The sequence below is a fragment of the Uloborus diversus genome, chromosome 5, assembly GCF_026930045.1.
Source record: "Uloborus diversus isolate 005 chromosome 5, Udiv.v.3.1, whole genome shotgun sequence".
Classification (NCBI taxonomy): Eukaryota; Metazoa; Arthropoda; class Arachnida; order Araneae; family Uloboridae; genus Uloborus; species Uloborus diversus.
Genome location: NC_072735.1, coordinates 53,385,777 through 53,404,891, shown reverse-complemented (window position 1 = coordinate 53,404,891; position 19,115 = coordinate 53,385,777). Strand labels below are relative to the sequence as shown.

The window sequence follows — 19,115 nt, the reverse complement described above, 5'->3', positions numbered from 1 at the left end:
ATTATCAAATGATTCTTTGGGGATGCTTGGTAGTCTAATGATATGTTTTGAGCGAAAGGTGTTAATGAATGAACACATGGACGGATCTGTGGGAGACATGTGTTGTGTGTCTCGGTGGTGGAAGTAAAGGTTGGAGGCGCTTATAAGGTTCTAACTTAAACTTAAGTTGAAAACCTGAGGGGACGTCTTCCCCCTTACGTTCACATTCGACTATACAATTGGGTAATGATACAAGTGTAATAGGAAAACGTTTTAGAGCCCAAATATACAGATCACTGCAGACACGTGTTTCGGGGTTTCAAGGAACCCTTTTTTCAACGCAAAATAGTGAGATTGTGGATGTAAGGACATTACTGGATGTCTTTACGGACCATTCATTAATTATGTAAGGGTCCCGAGGGGGTGGGGTTGGAAAAATGTCTACATACTTGGGGGGGGGGGAGAGGGGTTCAAATGCATTCTTACGCAGTATTTTCCAAGCCGATGTTTCATTTGCGTCTGGAAAATAAAAACGTATTAGGATGACTGTTTTTTATTTGTTTTACGAAGAATTAATTATGTAAAACATAATAAAAGAATTGCACTATGTATGGCATGTTTTATTTTTAACTAATATTGCATCATATACAAAAAAATGTCGAAAACACATTCAGTCTAGATTCCAACTTTTTAGTAAATATTTCTTCACACAAAAAGGTTTAATTTAATAATAGTGAATTAAATTTCAATTCCAGTGATACTAGATTAGTTATTTCATTATTTCGAAAAACGAAATGGAATCTTACGTAAGAATAGGGGGAGTGGTTTGAAAAACCTTATGTACCCTTACATGGGGGGAAGGGGTCAAAAATGGCCAAAATCATCCATACATAACAAAGGAATGGCCCCTTATATGTAAAAGCTTACTATTTTGTTGAAAAAAGGGTGCCCTAAAACTCCAAAACACGTTTCTGCAGTACTCTGTATATTTGGGATACAAAACGTTTGTTATTTCATGTTACTTCTCGGCACAAAGGTACTTAGTTATTTCTTAATAGAACAAGTGGTTAACTTCTCGTGTAATTCATTCGTATGGGTGCAAATAAGAGGGGAGGGGGGGAAGTTTTTACGTAAACTGCGAGATTGTAATTTTTAGGGGATTTTGTCTCTTTTGGGGGTATTGCTCTTGGGGGAAGAGCTTCATAGGTGGTGCCCTTTGCTCTTGGAATGGATAGATTTGGAATGATTTTTAAAATCGAATGATTGCTTTTCTCTTGCTTTATTCGAATGGGACAATAGTTGAATGTTTGGCTTCGAATTTTCGATAATTGAGAGATTCCTTAATAATTGAACGATATTTTTAGAACGAAAATCGTTAATTATCATATGAGCGGATTTATGGGGGGCATGTGTTGTGTGAGTGGTGGATACAATGGAGGGTCGTGTTGGTCATGACCCCCCCCCTGAACTCTCGAGAATAGTATCCGTGCACATTGTGTGCAAATAATTTATGCATAAAATGCAAACGATGACAGTATCTTATCTTTTCAATACATCAATTATTTTTCAAAGAAAATACTTGAACTTCTACTTTGTTTTATTGCTTATGAAATTAATTTGCAACATTTATCCCCAATTATGTGCCTTTTTCCTGACCGATTTCGGGCTTTTTATTGACCCCAAAAAAAGTTTCAGAATTTTTTCGTACTTAAAACGGGAATTTCGATCATGGGGGAGGGCTTTCTTCAGCATGACCCCCACCCCCCCTTCAGATGGTTTTCTGTATCCGCCCCTGGTGAGATCCGGTGGTGAAATCTTGAAACAAAGGATAGAGAAAAGCTTTCCATACTGTTTTGAACGTGACAGTTATTAAGATTAAATACGTATGTATGTACAATTTTTAATAAAAAGTGAGGGATAATGATAATATGGGCAAGTCGTTGGGCGACACTAGCAGATTTAAACTTGAGAGTTGTTAAATTTAAAAATATATTAAACCGGTATAAATTAACCGGTAAGGGCTTCTATATAGGGAGGGGGGCAAGTGGGGGCTCAAGCCCCCTCCCCTTCTTTGAAATTAGGACATCCTTGCTTTTAGTACTTTTTTTTTTTTTTTTGCAAAAATGTAAAATCATTTCTTCTCCAGCAATCAATAAGTTATTAAAAATGTCAAATTTTAATAACTCTAAATCTGTACTGAAATCGGTTTCTATGGGGTAAATATCCTATTTAACCATGGGGAAAATATCTGAGCCCCCCCCCCCCTTAAAATTTTGCATATGGGCGCCCTTGACCGGTATGGTACAAACCACGTAATTGAAAATTTAATGTAGTCTTAGCCCTTTTTCGGATTATCGTTTCTTGGGGGAGGGGGGATTGTCATAAAAAGCGCGCCATTGCTCACAGGGACGGACGGACACCCCTGTAATTCTATAAGGTTTTAGAATCAAATAATTGCTTCTCAAATGTGTCACCCCTGTCATTCTATAAGGTTATTGAATCAAATAATTGCTTCTGCTTTTTTTCGAATAATGGGGTTACTCAGAGCACACTTCGTTGAGTAAACGTTTTAAAGCGATTGTTAACACTGTGGCAGCCATGTTAAATCGTTTATGAAATGTTTAAACGCAAGGTGTTTATATTGCAGTGGTGCCCCCCCCCCCCCCCATGGCGATGACACTCAGCTCTCAAATGCGACGTTGAACCTCCTAAAATAAATTAAAGCCCGCTTAAGTTACCCTCTCCTCTTCAAAACTGTTAGGCATAAATGCCTGTTAATAACAACAGTAAATAATCCTATCTCATCACCTCACAACACCAATAGTAAAAGAATGTTTTTCCTTACTTATAATGTATTACCAATCATTCTGCATGACTGGGGTAAAAGAATCTTATTCGGCACTCATTCACATTGGTCGAATCGACCGAATGTTTGTTTCACTTTCGTTCACCTTTGGCGGGAACTCCGTTGTGGATGACGTCATAGATGCTTCTAGAAGGAATCTGATGGCACGTGTGCTTAACGATAGCAGTGATGTGTCCGTTCACGTGACTCGGATATGCTAATGACCCGGGGGGATATTTAAACTCTTCGCGGCTTTAGTTCTCTCTCTCTCTTCGATCATCTCTCGTCGTGGTAGGCGGTCGCTCGTTCGGCATTCGAACTTGCTTGTTCGTGCCGTTTGCACTTTATTAGAAATGATTAGCTGGACTTAGCTTATTTCCCAATGGGTCTACTTCATCAAAGTTTTTAGTCAATAGTCATGCAGTTTGCGTTGCACTGTTAGTTATCTCATGCAGAAGTAGCATGTAAAGAGATTATGTTGTTAGTATTTATTTTTATCATTTACAGCGTGTTTTTATCTATTTACATTATCGTTTAAATAAACTTCATGAAAGTTAGAAATAGTTTGTCAAGTTCTTATTTCCGAACTCACTCTGCTAGTATCAAAGAAACATTGGGGAGATATTATTAGATTAGAAATTCTCCCCAACACGGGTTATGGGCCCAGTCCCTTTACTGTGCGGCCCTAGTGAAAATATTTTTGGATAAGACTAGGAAATGATAAAGAGTGTACATGCATCTGTAAAAAGGCGGGGTTGTACTGCTGCCAAAAGTACATGTACCGTTGGATGGTGTACATTTCGATATTTTTCAGAAATTTTGAAAAAATTTTTCTTGGAAGCTGCAAATTCGATGACCCATCTGAAGATGAAGTTATTGGAATGTTTGAGATGGGGGGGCGACCAAGATAGAAGCGACTTAAAAGATTTTATCAAAATTCAAGAATACTAAAGTTTGAAAAAAAAGAAAAATGGCAAATTTGGCGATTCAGATTGAAAAGCTGAACAACAAGAATTACCTCGAATGGTCGACGAATATGAAGTTCCTTCTCATGGAACGGAATGTATGGGACATTACTAACGGAAAAGAGAAAGAACCAGTCATTAATGAGAAGACGAATGTAACAGAAAAAGATGTGAAAGAATTTATTGTGAGGAAGCGAACTGCAGTCTCTCTAATCTTCTTGAATATTGAACAAAATCTAAGAAAAATAGTTGAAACTATAGAAGATCCATGCGAATCTTGGAAGAAGCTAAAATTACATTTTTTTCCGGAGAATAGATGTATAAGCATGCAACTCTTCATTGAGCTGAATCAATGCAAGAAAGAGAATGGAGAAAAGCTAAATTTATTCGCGGCGCGTCTGCAGAGAATTTTCGACAAAATCAAAGTTGCTTATCCGAATTTCCCGGAGGACTGTATTTCTTTTAAATTACTGCAAAGTTTACCAGAAACGTATGATCATCTGATTCAACAGATTTTGATGAGGAAAAATGAAGATTTTACATTCGAGAAAATCCTGGTTGACCTAATTATTGAAGAAAACCGTCAGGAAATGAAAGAAGAGAAGACAAATGAGATGCAGGTTTTCCAAGTTAAATCTAAAATTCGATGTTACAAGTGTCATGAAGATGGGCATATAAGAAGCAGATGCCGTTATGTCAAAAATGAAGATCGTCAAAGAATGACTTCACAAGAAAGAAATAAAAGGGGAAACCAGCACCAACCCCGGAAAGAATGGAGGGATGAAGGTACGAGCCCAAGGAGTAGAAATCGCCGATGGAGTTCTAGAAGGAAGTTCCAGGAGCGTCACCGATCACCCTTAAATAATAGATGTGAGTATCCTTTGTATTTCTTGTCAGAGGCAAATCTTAGTCAGACCCAAGATAAAGGGAATACATTTATTTTTGACACTGCCGCATCAAATCACTGTTGCTCAAATAAGAACTGGTTTAGGACATTTGAACCCCTAAATGATGTAAACATGGCTGTTGCCGTGAAAAAGCAAACTTTCCCGATTGAGGGAAAAGGGGAAATCAAAGTTAAGTTCGGTAAAAGAACTGTAATTCTCAAAGATGTAATGTATTCTCCCCGTTTGAGACGAAATATTTTGTCTGGCACCAAGTTTGACCAGGGTGGTGCAAAATTTAAAGGTGGGAGAGGTTTCGTGGAGGTATCCGACAAACAGGGATTAATTTTTAAAGCTGAACTCAATAATGGAGTTTATAATGTTAATTGTAAAAAGTTTAAAAATTCTCCTAGTTCTAGTCATGTAAATAAAGAACCTTCGATAGAATGCTGTCAAAGAGACATTGAAACTTGGCATAAACGCTGTGGACACGTCAACACTGAAAGTATTCGTAAAACTAGTAATCTTTCAGCTGTTCGTGGCCTACCTAAGTTTAAACATGTTAAATTAAACTGTGATGTTTGTAAATTAGGAAAATTTAAGCGTGTTAGTTTCAAGTCAATTGATAGAGTAAGAAGTACCCAGCCATTGCAACTATTGCATATGGATGTTTGGGGAAAATGTGAAGTAGAGGGTAGAAACGGAGAAAATTATTTTCTTTCTATTATTGATGACTATTCTAAAAGGTGTTCATTGTATCCTATTAAGTCAAAAAGTCAGGTTCCGGGAATTGTAAAACAACATATTCTGAGAGCCGAAAGATTTATCGGCAAAAAGGTTGTTAGTATCAGATCTGATAACGGGACGGAATTTGTAAATCAGGAACTAGACGGGTTTTGTCAGAATATGGGTATACATCATGAACTCACAAATGTGTACACACCAGAGCAAAATGGATTAATTGAAAATTTTAACCGGACAGTAACAAATAGTGCACGCGTTTTGTTAAAAGAAAGTGGTTTGCCAAACAGTTTTTGGCCTGACGCGATGTTATATTTTGTATACACATGGAATAGAATTTGTCATTCAAGTCAAGAAAAGACTCCTTTTGAACTTTACGGGGGAAGAAAACCGTCTGTAAGACATTTAAAAGCATTCGGAACTACTTGTTTTGCCGGTATCCCACGACAATTAAGAAAGAAACTAGACCTGAAAGCCGAAAAAGGCGTTTTAATCGGATACGCGTTCAATCGTAAAGGATTTCGCGTTTATCTTCCAGACAAAGATAAAGTCATTGAAACAATCAACGTATCTTTCAAAGAGAATTCCTTTTTCAAGGACGAATTTACTTCCGAGCAGGAATCACGCGGAAAAGAAAATACCCTTTTCTGGCCTCTTTCGCCTCAAGCAGAAGATAAGAATTCTTCGGAAGAAAGCGAAGATTCGAATCGCTTCAGAGAATTAGATGTTGAAAGTAGCTCTGAAGGGGGGGGGGGCGGAAAGTTCAGACAGTGAGGGGGATGATTCTAGTCGCAAACCAATGCGGGAAGCTAGGTGGATTCGGAAATTTGTCCCCAGACCTGATGGTTCAAGAAACGACGTATATTATTTTGAAAAGGGGAATAGCAAAAGATTAAGATCGTTGAATGATGTTCAAAAATATTGTCTTCGTGAAAACATAGCGTATGATCCGGAATTATTTAATTTTAAAGGCAATGATGATTTTCAGGGTGAAGTTTCAAATCAATCTAAAATTTTAACTCATGTTTCCTGACTAGACACAGAAATTCAAATCCCTAGAACATATAAACAGTCATTAAAATCTAATGAAAGGGGGGAATGGCAAAAATCAATGGAAATTGAAATAGGCACTATGCGTAAAAGAAATGTTTGGAATTTAGTCAAATTACCGGAAAATGTTAATCCTATCGGATGTAGATGGGTTTATAATTTAAAGAAAGGGGAAAATGGTGAAGTTTATAAAAGTAGACTAGTCGCTCAGGGGACTAATCAAGTGAGGGGACTAGATTTTGATCTAACCTTCTGCCCAGTAGTCTGCTTTAGTACCATTCGCTTTTTCTTTTCTTTGTTGGTATCAAGAGAAAATTGGCTACATATCCAATGTGACGTTAAAAGTGCGTACCTATATGCTCCTATTGATGAAATAATATATATGAAGCAACCCCCAGGTTTTATTGAAAAGGGAAAAGAAAATTATGTGTGCAAATTGAATAAAGCTATATACGGCCTGCACCAAAGCGGTCGTCTGTGGTTTTATGAAATTGAAAATATATTGCTTAAAATTGGTTTTCATAAATTTTTATCATGTAATTGTGTTTATTATACTGATAATGTGATTTTACTCTTATATGTGGATGACATTGTGTTATTCAGTAAGAAGGACAGGGATATTAAAGATGCTTTGAATTTACTTCAAAAACATGTTGAAATTAAAATTTTAGGTAAAACTAAAAAGCTACTAGGTGTAGAATTTGAAAATGAAGGAAATGGCTTAAATTTACATCAAACTGAATACATTCGTGTAGTTCATGAAAGATTTAGTAAATTTAAAATTCCTATTTCTTCTTTACCTATTAGTAAAGGATGTGTTTATTCAAAGTTAAATTGTCCTACTACTCCAGCTGAGATTGACGAAATGTCAAAATATCCATACAAGAGTTTATTAGGGTGTTTATCATTTATTTCTAGTAGAACACGTCCGGATATATCATATGCTGTTAACATTTTCAGCCAATTTCAAAGCAACCCAGGAATTGTACACTGGGATGGATTGTTGAAATTACTAGGATATGTTTTCCATACTAAAGATTTAAAATTAAACTTAAAATCTGAAAATGTTCAACTTATAACGTTTTCAGATGCTGATTTCGCCACAAATAAAGATGACAGAACCTCATTAGGCGGTCAACTTGTTTTACTTGATAAAGCTCCAATTGAATGGCGCACGTTCAAAGAACGAAGCGTTAGCCTTTCAACGATGGAAGCTGAATTTATTGCCATGACAGAATGTGCAAAAGAACTCATGTGGTTTGATCGTATAATTGACGAATGCATCAAAATAAAAATTGTTAAAAGTTGTAAAATTAAATCTATTTTGTATGTGGATAATCAGGCTACGTTAGATTTTGTTAAATCGCCTATCGAAAATCATCGTAGTAAACACATTGATATCAAATTGTTTTTCATTCGGGATTTAGTTCATAAAAATATTTTTAACGTGAGATATGTCAAAAGCAAAGATAACATGTCGGACATATTCACGAAACCTCTCACCCGATTAGAAATTCAAAGATTTATTGAAAATTTTTTTTGTACAAATATAATATAAATTAGAAACATTTTTTAGAAATTTTTGAAAATTGTTTAATGTACTTTAAATTTTTCTTCTTTGCATCATGTTTTGTGAAATGTTTTTGCAAGTTCTAACAATTTAATTGCCCACCTGAATGTTTCGGTGGCTTTTTCTTCCTATCAACCGGGTTGCGAACAGCTTTTTGTTACGTCTCGTTAAAAGTGAAAATGTAATTGTCAGAGTCATCCCGGGAGTTAGGATAGAGAGAGTTTATTGTTGCATGAAGGTCTATCGCGGGTGTATTTGTTTTTCATTTTGTAAGACCCTATTTTGGAATATTGGAAACACCACTAGTTCCCGTTAGAATTTGTAATTTTCCTTCATTGAATAAATAATGGTGCAAAAATGTTATTAAAAAAAAAAAAAAAAAAATTTGAATTGGTAAAAATGAAATTTTAATCAGTTAAAATTATCAGACAGTCTTTAAGTATAGAAGGGGGCATTTTTTTTATGAAGATCTTTAGTGATCTATTTGTAAATGAAATTATTTAATGAGAAATAGATAGTTAGTAAAAGAACTTGTTTACATTTCGTCATAAATATTTCTCAATATATGCTTATACTATACTATTTTCAAGACTGTGATATTTTATATGCTGATTCGAACAGTTACTGTGGGTTTTTACTTTATATTTCAGATTAACCTACTGTCATTGTTATAAATAAAAACCGGAAAAATGATTGAAAAAATTATAAAGGACTTTGATCAAGAATTTGTTTTTGAACTTTTGATAAAATTTCGTGGAAAACGTACTATGAGTTACGACGTACGAGAGAGTACGAAAGAAAAAAAAAAGGGCATTTCAAGATGATTGTTCTTTGAACTTTTAAATTTTTTTCAGCAAAGTGTATTGTATATTGTGTTTTTCTCAAATTTTGAGAATCTAGATCTATATTGGAAGTTCGTAATATAGAGTCAAGTTTATATTTTAAAAATTTGTTTATTGTTTTTCTCATATAATTATTAATATGTGGAAATTGTGTTAAATGTCTAAAGGAAGTTAAATTTTTTTGAATGTTTTCATTGTGAGATGATGAGAGGGGGGGCCTTGTTAGGCATAAATGCCTGTTAATAACAACAGTAAATAATCCTATCTCATCACCTCACAACACCAATAGTAAAAGAATGTTTTTCCTTACTTATAATGTATTACCAATCATTCTGCATGACTGGGGTAAAAGAATCTTATTCGGCACTCATTCACATTGGTCGAATCGACCGAATGTTTGTTTCACTTTCGTTCACCTTTGGCGGGAACTCCGTTGTGGATGACGTCATAGATGCTTCTAGAAGGAATCTGATGGCACGTGTGCTTAACGATAGCAGTGATGTGTCCGTTCACGTGACTCGGATATGCTAATGACCCGGGGGGATATTTAAACTCTTCGCGGCTTTAGTTCTCTCTCTCTCTTCGATCATCTCTCGTCTTGGTAGGCGGTCGCTCGTTCGGCATTCGAACTTGCTTGTTCGTGCCGTTTGCACTCTATTAGAAATGATTAGCTGGACTTAGCTTATTTCCCAATGGGTCTACTTCATCAAAGTTTTTAGTCAATAGTCATGCAGTTTGCGTTGCACTGTTAGTTATCTCATGCAGAAGTAGCATGTAAAGAGATTATGTTGTTAGTATTTATTTTTATCATTTACAGCGTGTTTTTATCTATTTACATTATCGTTTAAATAAACTTCATGAAAGTTAGAAATAGTTTGTCAAGTTCTTATTTCCGAACTCACTCTGCTAGTATCAAAGAAACATTGGGGAGATATTATTAGATTAGAAATTCTCCCCAACAAAAACTTCAATGGCGCGGTCTGCGCCATTTACCCCTACCCCCCTTCCCCGCGCTCTCTGTTGTATAATATATTGTTTGTTGTGGAATGCTCAGTTATCGAGCATCTCGGATGATTTGAAAACCGAATACGTTTTCTGCTTTTCAGAGAAACTTGACAATGAATTTTAACCTTTTTGAGGACCAGCGAACAGAAAATGAACTGTAGCTACGGAACCTTAAGTTCCGAAATTGACCGTTGCGAGCCTAAGCATTTTCAGCAGTTTTGCCTCAACTTTACAAAAAAAACCCATAAAATCAGCACATTAATTGACTGAAAAATTTTAAGTTGAGTAAATAATATACTAATCAACATTTATGAAACTATAAGGAATATGACATAAACAGAAGCGAGTAAAACAAGCAAAATACTTAAATTTAACTACCCACGCGAAAATAAATGCTACGCACACAAGTCACAAATATCTTGCGTATAGAATATCAAAAAAAAAAAAAACAATCTGTATAAAATGTAATTTTTATTTAAAAATTGGGCCGAAGAGTGGAAGCTAAAATTAATCCCACACGACAAACTTCAATATTTCTTTTTAATGCACTCAGAAACATTTCAACTTCACTCTCAACACTTTTACCGTTATTGCATATTCCTGAAGTCGACGAATGAAAAAGAAAAATAAAAAAGAGCGGATCAAGAAAGAAAAAAAATAATCATGAACTTCAAGCCACACTTGTACACTTTTCAATGCGTCGGGATTCCCAATCCTCTGGAAAACGCAATCAGAAATATTTTACCCTCCCTCCTCATGTATTAGTCAGATAAATATACTTAACTACTCTCAACAAGAACATCAAAAAAAAGAAAAGCTATAAACTAGGAATGAATGAGTACTTTTGCGCAGAGCAACTATTCCCTTACTTGTTTACATTATTAACTTTGTGTTTGAGAGCCCGAAACCATTCGAAATAATCACGTGATAAGTGAAAATCATTAGTTTAAATGCATAACCGTTCGAATAAATTACTCAGTCGCCCAAATGCCGAGCTCCTAGTTTCTGACAAGGTAACAGGGAATCTAGTCGAACCTGCATCCCCCAAGGATTGCGACCCCCCAAAATGAAGACTAAAATCTATCGAATCAACCCCCTAAAACAAGCTTGCATTTCGAACTTTACCGGATAGTAAGGGGACAAAAGGTGTATCTGCTAATTTTATCGGAAAACAACAAAAAACTAGACCCACTTAAATGTAAAAACTAGAACTTTTCATGGAATTTGGGAAGAGTGGTATTGATCCCCCTTCTAAAAGGGGGGGTGTCAATACCCCCCCCCCCCCCCCCCAACTTAACCTAAAACTTCTAAAATCCAGGCGGGTTCACCCCTTATTATATCCCTAAATGGTAGGCTAAATGTCACATTCCTATCTCGAGCGCACCCCTGCCAAAACAACTCGGGAATTCAACTGAAGTCAAGGGAGTCCACCTCCCCCTTTTCGCAGGGCAATGGTGCACCCTCTCATATGTTACGGAGCATCCGTCTAGAAAGAGCTCTCCCCCCCCCTCCCGAAATGAGATTTGAAAAAAAAAAAACTCTCAAAAAACCGCTTCTAAAAATTTCGGTTTCGCAGACTGCGCCATGGACCCCCTCCCCCTTTCCGAAAATGAGATTAAAAAACCCTCTCAAAAAACCGGCTCTAAAAATTTTAGTTGCACAGGCTGCTCCATGCCCCACCCTCTTTTAGTGGGCACCCCCCGTAGCAGTCAACTCAATTTTGGAAAAGCTTAGAAAATGAACTACTCGAGTACTCGATTCAAACGTCTCGAGATCTCGATTTGAAACATCTCGAGATCTCGATTCAAAAGATCTCGAGAAGTCAATCACTCGAGTACTCAATTCAAAAGATCTCGAGATGTCAATCGCTCGAGTACTCGATTTCAAAGATCTCGAGAAGTCAATCGCTCGAGTTCTCGATTTCAAAAGATCTCGATTACCAATCACTCGAGTGATTGACTTAAAAAGATCTCGATTATCAATCACTCGATTATCAGAAGTACTCGATTCCCGAGATCTCGATTATCAAAAGATCTCGATTATGCCCATCACTAGCCTGTATATTGGTTATTTTATGTTGCTTGAATGTTCCTCTTGGCAATTCAGGTCATGTAACATAAGCAAGATTACAGTAAAATAAGTAGCCATTTGCACAAGATTAGATCATTTGCTCCTTTGTCTTGACTCTGTTTTACAAGTAATTAGTGTACTATAATCAAGATTTCATGAAGAAATCATTATATTTTAGATTAATTTTGATTATGCCTTCAAAGTAATTACTTTTTCACGTTTTTAGCTCAGTTGCTCAAATGCTATGTTAAATTCAAACTTTATCTTTTTATATCGTATTATCCGCGGATTATACGAAGCTTTTTTTTCTTCAGGCCGATTTTAGGACCTGCAAATTATAAGCTGCCTGCGGATAATACGGTAATAGAGAAACTTAATATGCGCAAAAAATAATACCCAACAGTGTTGATGAAAATCAGGACACAAGAAAAAAATTTAAATGTGGGAAAATGATAAATGCAAGAGACATTTAATTGGAGTTATATTGTTATACACTGTATTCCGTTTTAACCTGCAGGACCTTTATTTTTGCAACCCTTAGTTCTATTTGTACACATCCAATTGCAAAAATTTTCAAAATCAGATGCAGAGTTAAGATATTGTAAGTTTGGAGTGAAAATAAAAAGTCAAAAAATACAACATTTAACTTTACGGGCCTCAGTTCCCCTATCTAATATTTAGAGAAATAATCTCTATTGAAAACTATTACTAATACAAAAAACTTGACATTTGTGCGATTAAAACTCGAGATATTCCATTTCAAAGATTTAAGGGACCATACAGAAGATGATATTGGAACTTATTGTTTTTTCACAAGAGTGACTGGTCTCAAAGTAAGAAAAACAAGGTACAGTTGGCTCTCTGTTTAACAACTTTCAAGAGACCACAAAAAATCGTCCTTAACTAGAAAACCTTCTTAAATAGAATGCTTTTAACACTACAGTGGAGCATCTGGGACCATGAAAAGCTGTCGTTAAAAAGAGAAAGTCGTTTAATAGAGAGCCTATTGTATTTATATTTTTCATTACTGTTCAAAAATAAATGTAAATGTTATGCTGTGGTACGCAAAAACACATTACAAAACCTTGAACAATTTGAGAAACCACGCTCTATGCACACATATTTTATATAAACACTTGTTAACCGCTATATTTCTTCCCATAAGGTGTTATTGATAGCAAGTGAAAAATGATCTAAGTCACAAAACACTGTGTTTCATATTTTGGTGAATATTGGTTATACTAATTTCAAACTTTCTTTGTTGGAATTATTTTTCAATGGAGATTATTTCCCTAAATATAAGTTAAGGGACCTGGTGCCAGTATAAAAAGTTAAATTTTGTATTTTTTCACTCATTTTTATTTTTACTTCAAGCTTTCAATATCTTAACCCTGTGCATCTGAATTTGAACATTTTTGTAATTGGGAGTACAATAGTCCCTCGTTTTACGCAGGGTTATTTTATGCAGTTTTGATTATACACGGTTTAAGATTTGACACCTTTATTTTATTTTACGCGGATGAGTTTCGGTTTTACACGTATGCGGCAATCCAAACAGATAACATTTTCCTCTCTTTCAAAATCCTAACTCCTAAAGATTGCGAATTACACATAATAAACTGCATTTGGGGTGCTAATAACCGAACTTCGGGCCCCTGGAGACATTTTATCGGATTGGTTCCAGAGCTCTTTCTTGAGGTAAAGTTATTAAACTCACACAGTTCAGAACTCACTGGAAGGTGAGCTTTTAAGAGTGACAAAGGAGGCCAAAATCAGCGAGGATACTGACGTCAGAGACGAACAATCAAAAATGTTCACATTGAAAATCTTGAGCCATTCTTAGACAATAGAAATGATTTTTCTGATTTATTAGTGAGGGAAGATTCTATTATGGAAATGATGCAAGTGATCATGGATGCATTAATGCTTTTCAAAGAATTACAGAGAAAAATTCTTAAACTGCCAAAAGCCTATCATAGAAAGCTCTTCTTTATAAACAGAACACAAAATTAGTTTGTTTTCTTTATGCATGTTGTGCATAAAAATCGATATAAGTACAAATTAAACTTATTATAAAAACAGTCATCACTAGAATGAAGTATTTTTTTATCAACAGAACCTAACCCCTATTTTAACACTACTATTAGGTCTTAAATTGACTGGAAGCTGGCTAACATAACGCCACTCTTCAAGAAGGGGCCTAAAGGTATTGCTGGGAATTATAGACCTGTAAGTTTGACTTCGGGGATTTGTAAGATTTTCGAAACTTTGATCAAAATTAAGATCATGAGGTTCTTAGAGACTAATAGTCTGTTGACTAGTTTGCAGTATGGTTTCAGGAAAGGTAAATCCTGTACTACTAATTTATTGCATTTTTACGACAAGGTTACCTCAGCTTTAGATAACAAAAAATGTGTGGATGTTGTTTATATTGATTTTCAAAAAGCTTTTGACAAGGTACCACATGTTGCTCTTCTCAGCAAGTTAGCTGACATTGGAATAGGAGGAAAAACTTTACTTTGGGTTAGAAATTGGCTTACTGGTAGGAAGCAAAGAGTAGTTGTGAGAGGAAATCATTCTAATTGGAGTGATGTTTTAAGTGGGGTTCCTCAGGGATCAGTTTTAGGGCCTCTTTTGTTTATTATATTTATGAATGACATCAATGAAAATATTTCTGGAAGCATGAATTGTTTTGCTGACGATGTAAAAGTTATGGGGATTGTCGAAAATGAAGAACAAGTAAAACAGCTGCAAGAGGATTTAGATCACATTACTAAGTGGGCAGATAAATGGGGTATGGCAGTTAATGTAGGGAAATGTCAAGTGCTACACTTAGGTCATGGAAATAAGCGTATGAGATATCGTTTACAGGGTTCAGTCATAAATCAGGCAGAAAATGTTATGGATCTGGGTGTCTTTATAAATCAGGACTTCAAGTTTAGTCAACAGTGCAGTATTGCTAGTAACAAAGCCAACAAAATGCTTGGGTTCATCAATAGATCTATTTCAAACAAATCTAAAAAAGTTCTTCTGCCTTTATATAGGAGTTTAGTAAGACCTCATTTGGAGTATGCTGTTCAGTTTTGGTCGCCTTATCTGAAGAAAGATATTTTTGTATTGGAAAGGGTTCAAAGAAGGGTAACTAAATTAGTAAAGGGACTCTCAGATTTAGATTATGATACCAGACTTAATAGGCTTAACATGTATAGCCTGGAGCAAAGGAGAGTCAGAGGGGACATGATTCAGTTATTTAAATTTATCAAAATGAAAGATGTAAATGGATTAAATTTTTGCGGGGAAAGCAGGACAAGGGGTCATTGTTTTAAGCTATTTAAATCTCAGGCTAACTTGGAAATCAGGAAAAACTATTACTTTAGCCGGGTCGTGGGCACTTGGAATAGCTTACCGGAAGAGGCGGTAATGAGCAAGGGAGTGGATAGCTTTAAGAGGGCCATTGATCTTCATTGGGGACTAATTAATTGACTAGGACCAGCCTAGCTGGGCCCAGAGCCTGTTGCTGGTCGTCACATTTGTATTTGTATTTGTATTTGTATTAATTTACGCGGCATTTCCGTGCAACGTAACCCCCGCATAAAACGAGGGTCTACTGTATACATCTAAGACTAACGGTTACAAAAATAAAGGTCTTACAGATTAAAACGGAACACCCTGTATACAGTTAAACCTGTGTAAGTTAACCACCTGAGGTGCAGTATTTTACTGATCAACTTATGGAGGTTGATAAATGTGATCCAGGACTAATGATGTATCTCATATTAGCTATCAACATGAGAGGTTGTCAACTTACAAGGGTGGTCAACTTTACAGGTTTTACTGCATATATGTTTCTTGTTTTCTTATGCAAATGATTATCTGTAACCGACAGTACCAAATCTTTGATTTTTCCAAACCGAGGCAAACTTGAAACTGTCTCCCTTACCAACCTTTTTTCAAATTTATATGTTGAGTGTCAATTAAAAAATATAGAAATACATTAAATTTGCTGTCTCCAGAAAAATGTCCACCCCTCCCCCCTCCTCCAACACTGTGTACTGATGTAGTTCATTCATATTATGAGCAATTTACTTTTTACATACATATCATCAGAATTACCATGGATAGTCTGCATCACCAGCTTTATTAATTTGAAGTTACTAACCATAACTTCGAAATAATTGTTTGTGATTATCGTACAGGTTGAACTTTTATCTATGTCCTTTTTAACAAGTCACATTGACAGCATTATCACATAAATACAGATGCAAAATTAGATGTGACATTGAATGTAATGAAATGCAGTTGGGATTTAATGTGAAGAATAAAACTTGCAGCTGATTAAATGATACATTTTACAGTTTTAGATAGTGTGGATAATAACAATCATAAAAAAAAATTGCTACAAAAAACAAGCTTTGAATGTTTTGAAATTTGAAGACGACTGAGCTATACTGCAGGGGCGCCCACCAAGGGGGGGGGGGGTCATAGCGCAGACTGCAGCATTACATTTGGGGGGGGGGGGTTGAGAGGAATTTTTATCATTATTACAGGGAGCTCTTGCTTTGAGGGGGGTGGTCTTCGCGATTTTTAGGAGAGGTGCGCCCTTGATCTTAGGGGAGTAGGCACCCCTGTATACTGTTCAACTGAGCTTTAGTATGAATCACTGAATAGTGAATAGATTTGTAAAAATACGAGAGTAAGATTTGTATTTCCTTCCTTTAAAGTTACTTTTCTCACAGGAAAACACTGGATAAAATAAGGAAAGTGAGTTCACAGTCATCTCTAATGTGCCGAGTCAAAGAAAACAAACCATGACAATAACTATTATACTAATTGCTTTTAAAGAGTGTACGGAGGATTCTATATATCCTTTCATATTTTTCTATTGAAAGTTAAATATTATAAAACATCAGTTTAAAATACGATCTTTCCTAGAACATTAAATTGGCGCTCATGAGCAATCGCCAATCTCGCCAAAAAAAAATTGTGCGTTTTCGATGAGAGAAATTAAAACTGTTTATAAAATGAAACAGCAACGATGATACGATGTTGAATAGGAGAAACAGAATGCTAAAGACCAAGCACATTAGCCGATATCAGTCGCGCATAACAATCAGATCCTTGTGTGCTAAAAAAATGTGCTGGAGCAAAACATGCCGGCTTAACATAACACGTGCTTTTAAATTGATAATACACAATTGTTATGAATTGCATATCTTTCTCTGGGTCAATACACTGAAAACATCCTTCAAACTTGCTATTTTAAAAATTCAATGCAACTTACCTGTTAAATAACTAAAGAGTGATTGCAGATGTGCTCGATCTTTATAATAACTTCTTGTCAATGACCCCCATATTATGTCAGAAACTTTCTTCACAAGATCCCGAGATGCGAATTTGCTACTTTTGTATTGCGTTAAGTCAACAGTACCTTTTATTTGACATTTGAACTTCTCATATAAAGCTTCTACAGTAGAAAAATCAACTACTGGAAACATAAGTTCAAGGGCATTTTCTACGTCATTGTTAGAAGGTAATGTCCTATTACATGTCAACATATTTTCTATATAACCAGCGACAATCGAGAGTAAAGCCAGGTTTGGTTCATCGTAATCTTCAATTTGTGACTGAAATAATTGAATGACATCCCTTACATTTTTCAGAGGAAAGTGACGTTTCACGGTTTCTGTCAAGCCCGCCATCTTGATACTGTATATATTTATCTTTTGCGCATTTAACTATTGCAAGTTGACTTTCTAGGTGGAGTGCTATCTGCCTTAAGATTTTCATCAAAGTGGGCGGTCGGCGGAGGAATACATTTCATTTTAAGTTTCGATTTCTAAAATAGTCGAGAGCCCAGGGCCGCCAGACTTATTTTCTAAAACAAAATGTGTAGGACAGAAGCATATACTTTCAACATACGCATGTTTATTAACTTGCACCGGGGGCCAATTTGCAGGTACTGGGTATACTGAATGTACGCAAAAAAAAAAAAAAAGTGATAATCTAACTTATTTTCTAAGTCTGATTTTTTATATAATGATACTCAGGGAACTATTCCAAAACATTTTGTAAGCAGCCAAACCAACCGTATGGGCCAAACATCCCGCTAGACATAGTACGACCGCGAGTCACGACGCTGAAGCACTGAAAAATATCGTCTGCATTCAAAAAGCAATATTGTTAAAGCAAAAAACCTAGTAAAAAGAATACAGTGAAACCCCGGTTTTCCGTCCCCCGAATCTACGTTTTCTTCAGATCTCACGTTTTCTCATCAGGTCCCCGAGTTACGAAATTGGAAGATTGGGCGCCGGAAACTATTTGGGCGCGCAGCATTTAGGACGCCGAGCATTTTGGGCCCCCGGAACATTGGGTGCCTGGAAGCGAATTTTGGAACCCTCTCAATTACAGTGCATTGGTGAAAAGAGAAATAAAAGCGAGCGCGTTCTATTGAAAAGCATGGTAACCTGCATGCATAAGCTATCTTTACTCCTGGGGCATATTAGGGACATTTCTAGAACTTTGATTGGTTGTTCTGGAAGTCAATCTAAGTTTCAACGCCATTGTACTTTTATACAGTCTTAAACACTATATTTCTAGCTTAAGACATCCACTGCATACGAACTGAATATTCAATGTAGCTAACGAAAATATCTTTGTTATTCCCAAGAAATTCAATCCTTTATAACACAAACTTAGTGGTACCCGCACGGCTTTGCCCGTAATAGAAACATTAAAAGATCTTTTGGTTCGCCTGTATATTTACAAATAAAGTTAGGTGAATTTTCTCGCCAATTGGCTTGTGCCCATGTTACGGTTCCACGTCATGATAATTTCGTAATTTACTCGTTCATCTTATGATAGTTTTGTTCTTAAAATTGGAATAGAAAAAGAATTACATCGAATATTCGAAAAATCGCTTCAAGGTGCACACCCTCTACAAACTAACTTTGGGCCAAATTTCATGACAATCGGCCGAACAGTCTAGGCGCTATGCGCGTCACCGAGATCCAGACATCCTCCGGACCAGAGAGACTTTCAGCTTTATATCTCTACGTATAAAATGAAGTCTCCAAAAAGCGTCTGTGTGTTTGAACTCGCAAAACTCGAGAACTATACACGACCGATTTTGCTGAAATTTTCACAGTTTGTTCCTTTAAGTCCTGA

The 19,115-nt window shown here is 36.0% G+C and overlaps 1 protein-coding gene across 1 annotated transcript in view; it reads right to left on the bottom strand.

The window, feature by feature from the left end:
• LOC129222169 (menin-like) overlaps positions 1 to 17,650 on the bottom strand; it is a 43,906-nt gene extending 26,256 nt beyond the window's left edge. The window contains 1 exon segment of the mRNA XM_054856629.1: positions 17,233 to 17,650. Within this exon segment, the coding sequence (XP_054712604.1) occupies positions 17,233 to 17,650 (418 nt within the window).
• Between the last annotated feature and the right edge of the window lie 1,465 nt (positions 17,651 to 19,115).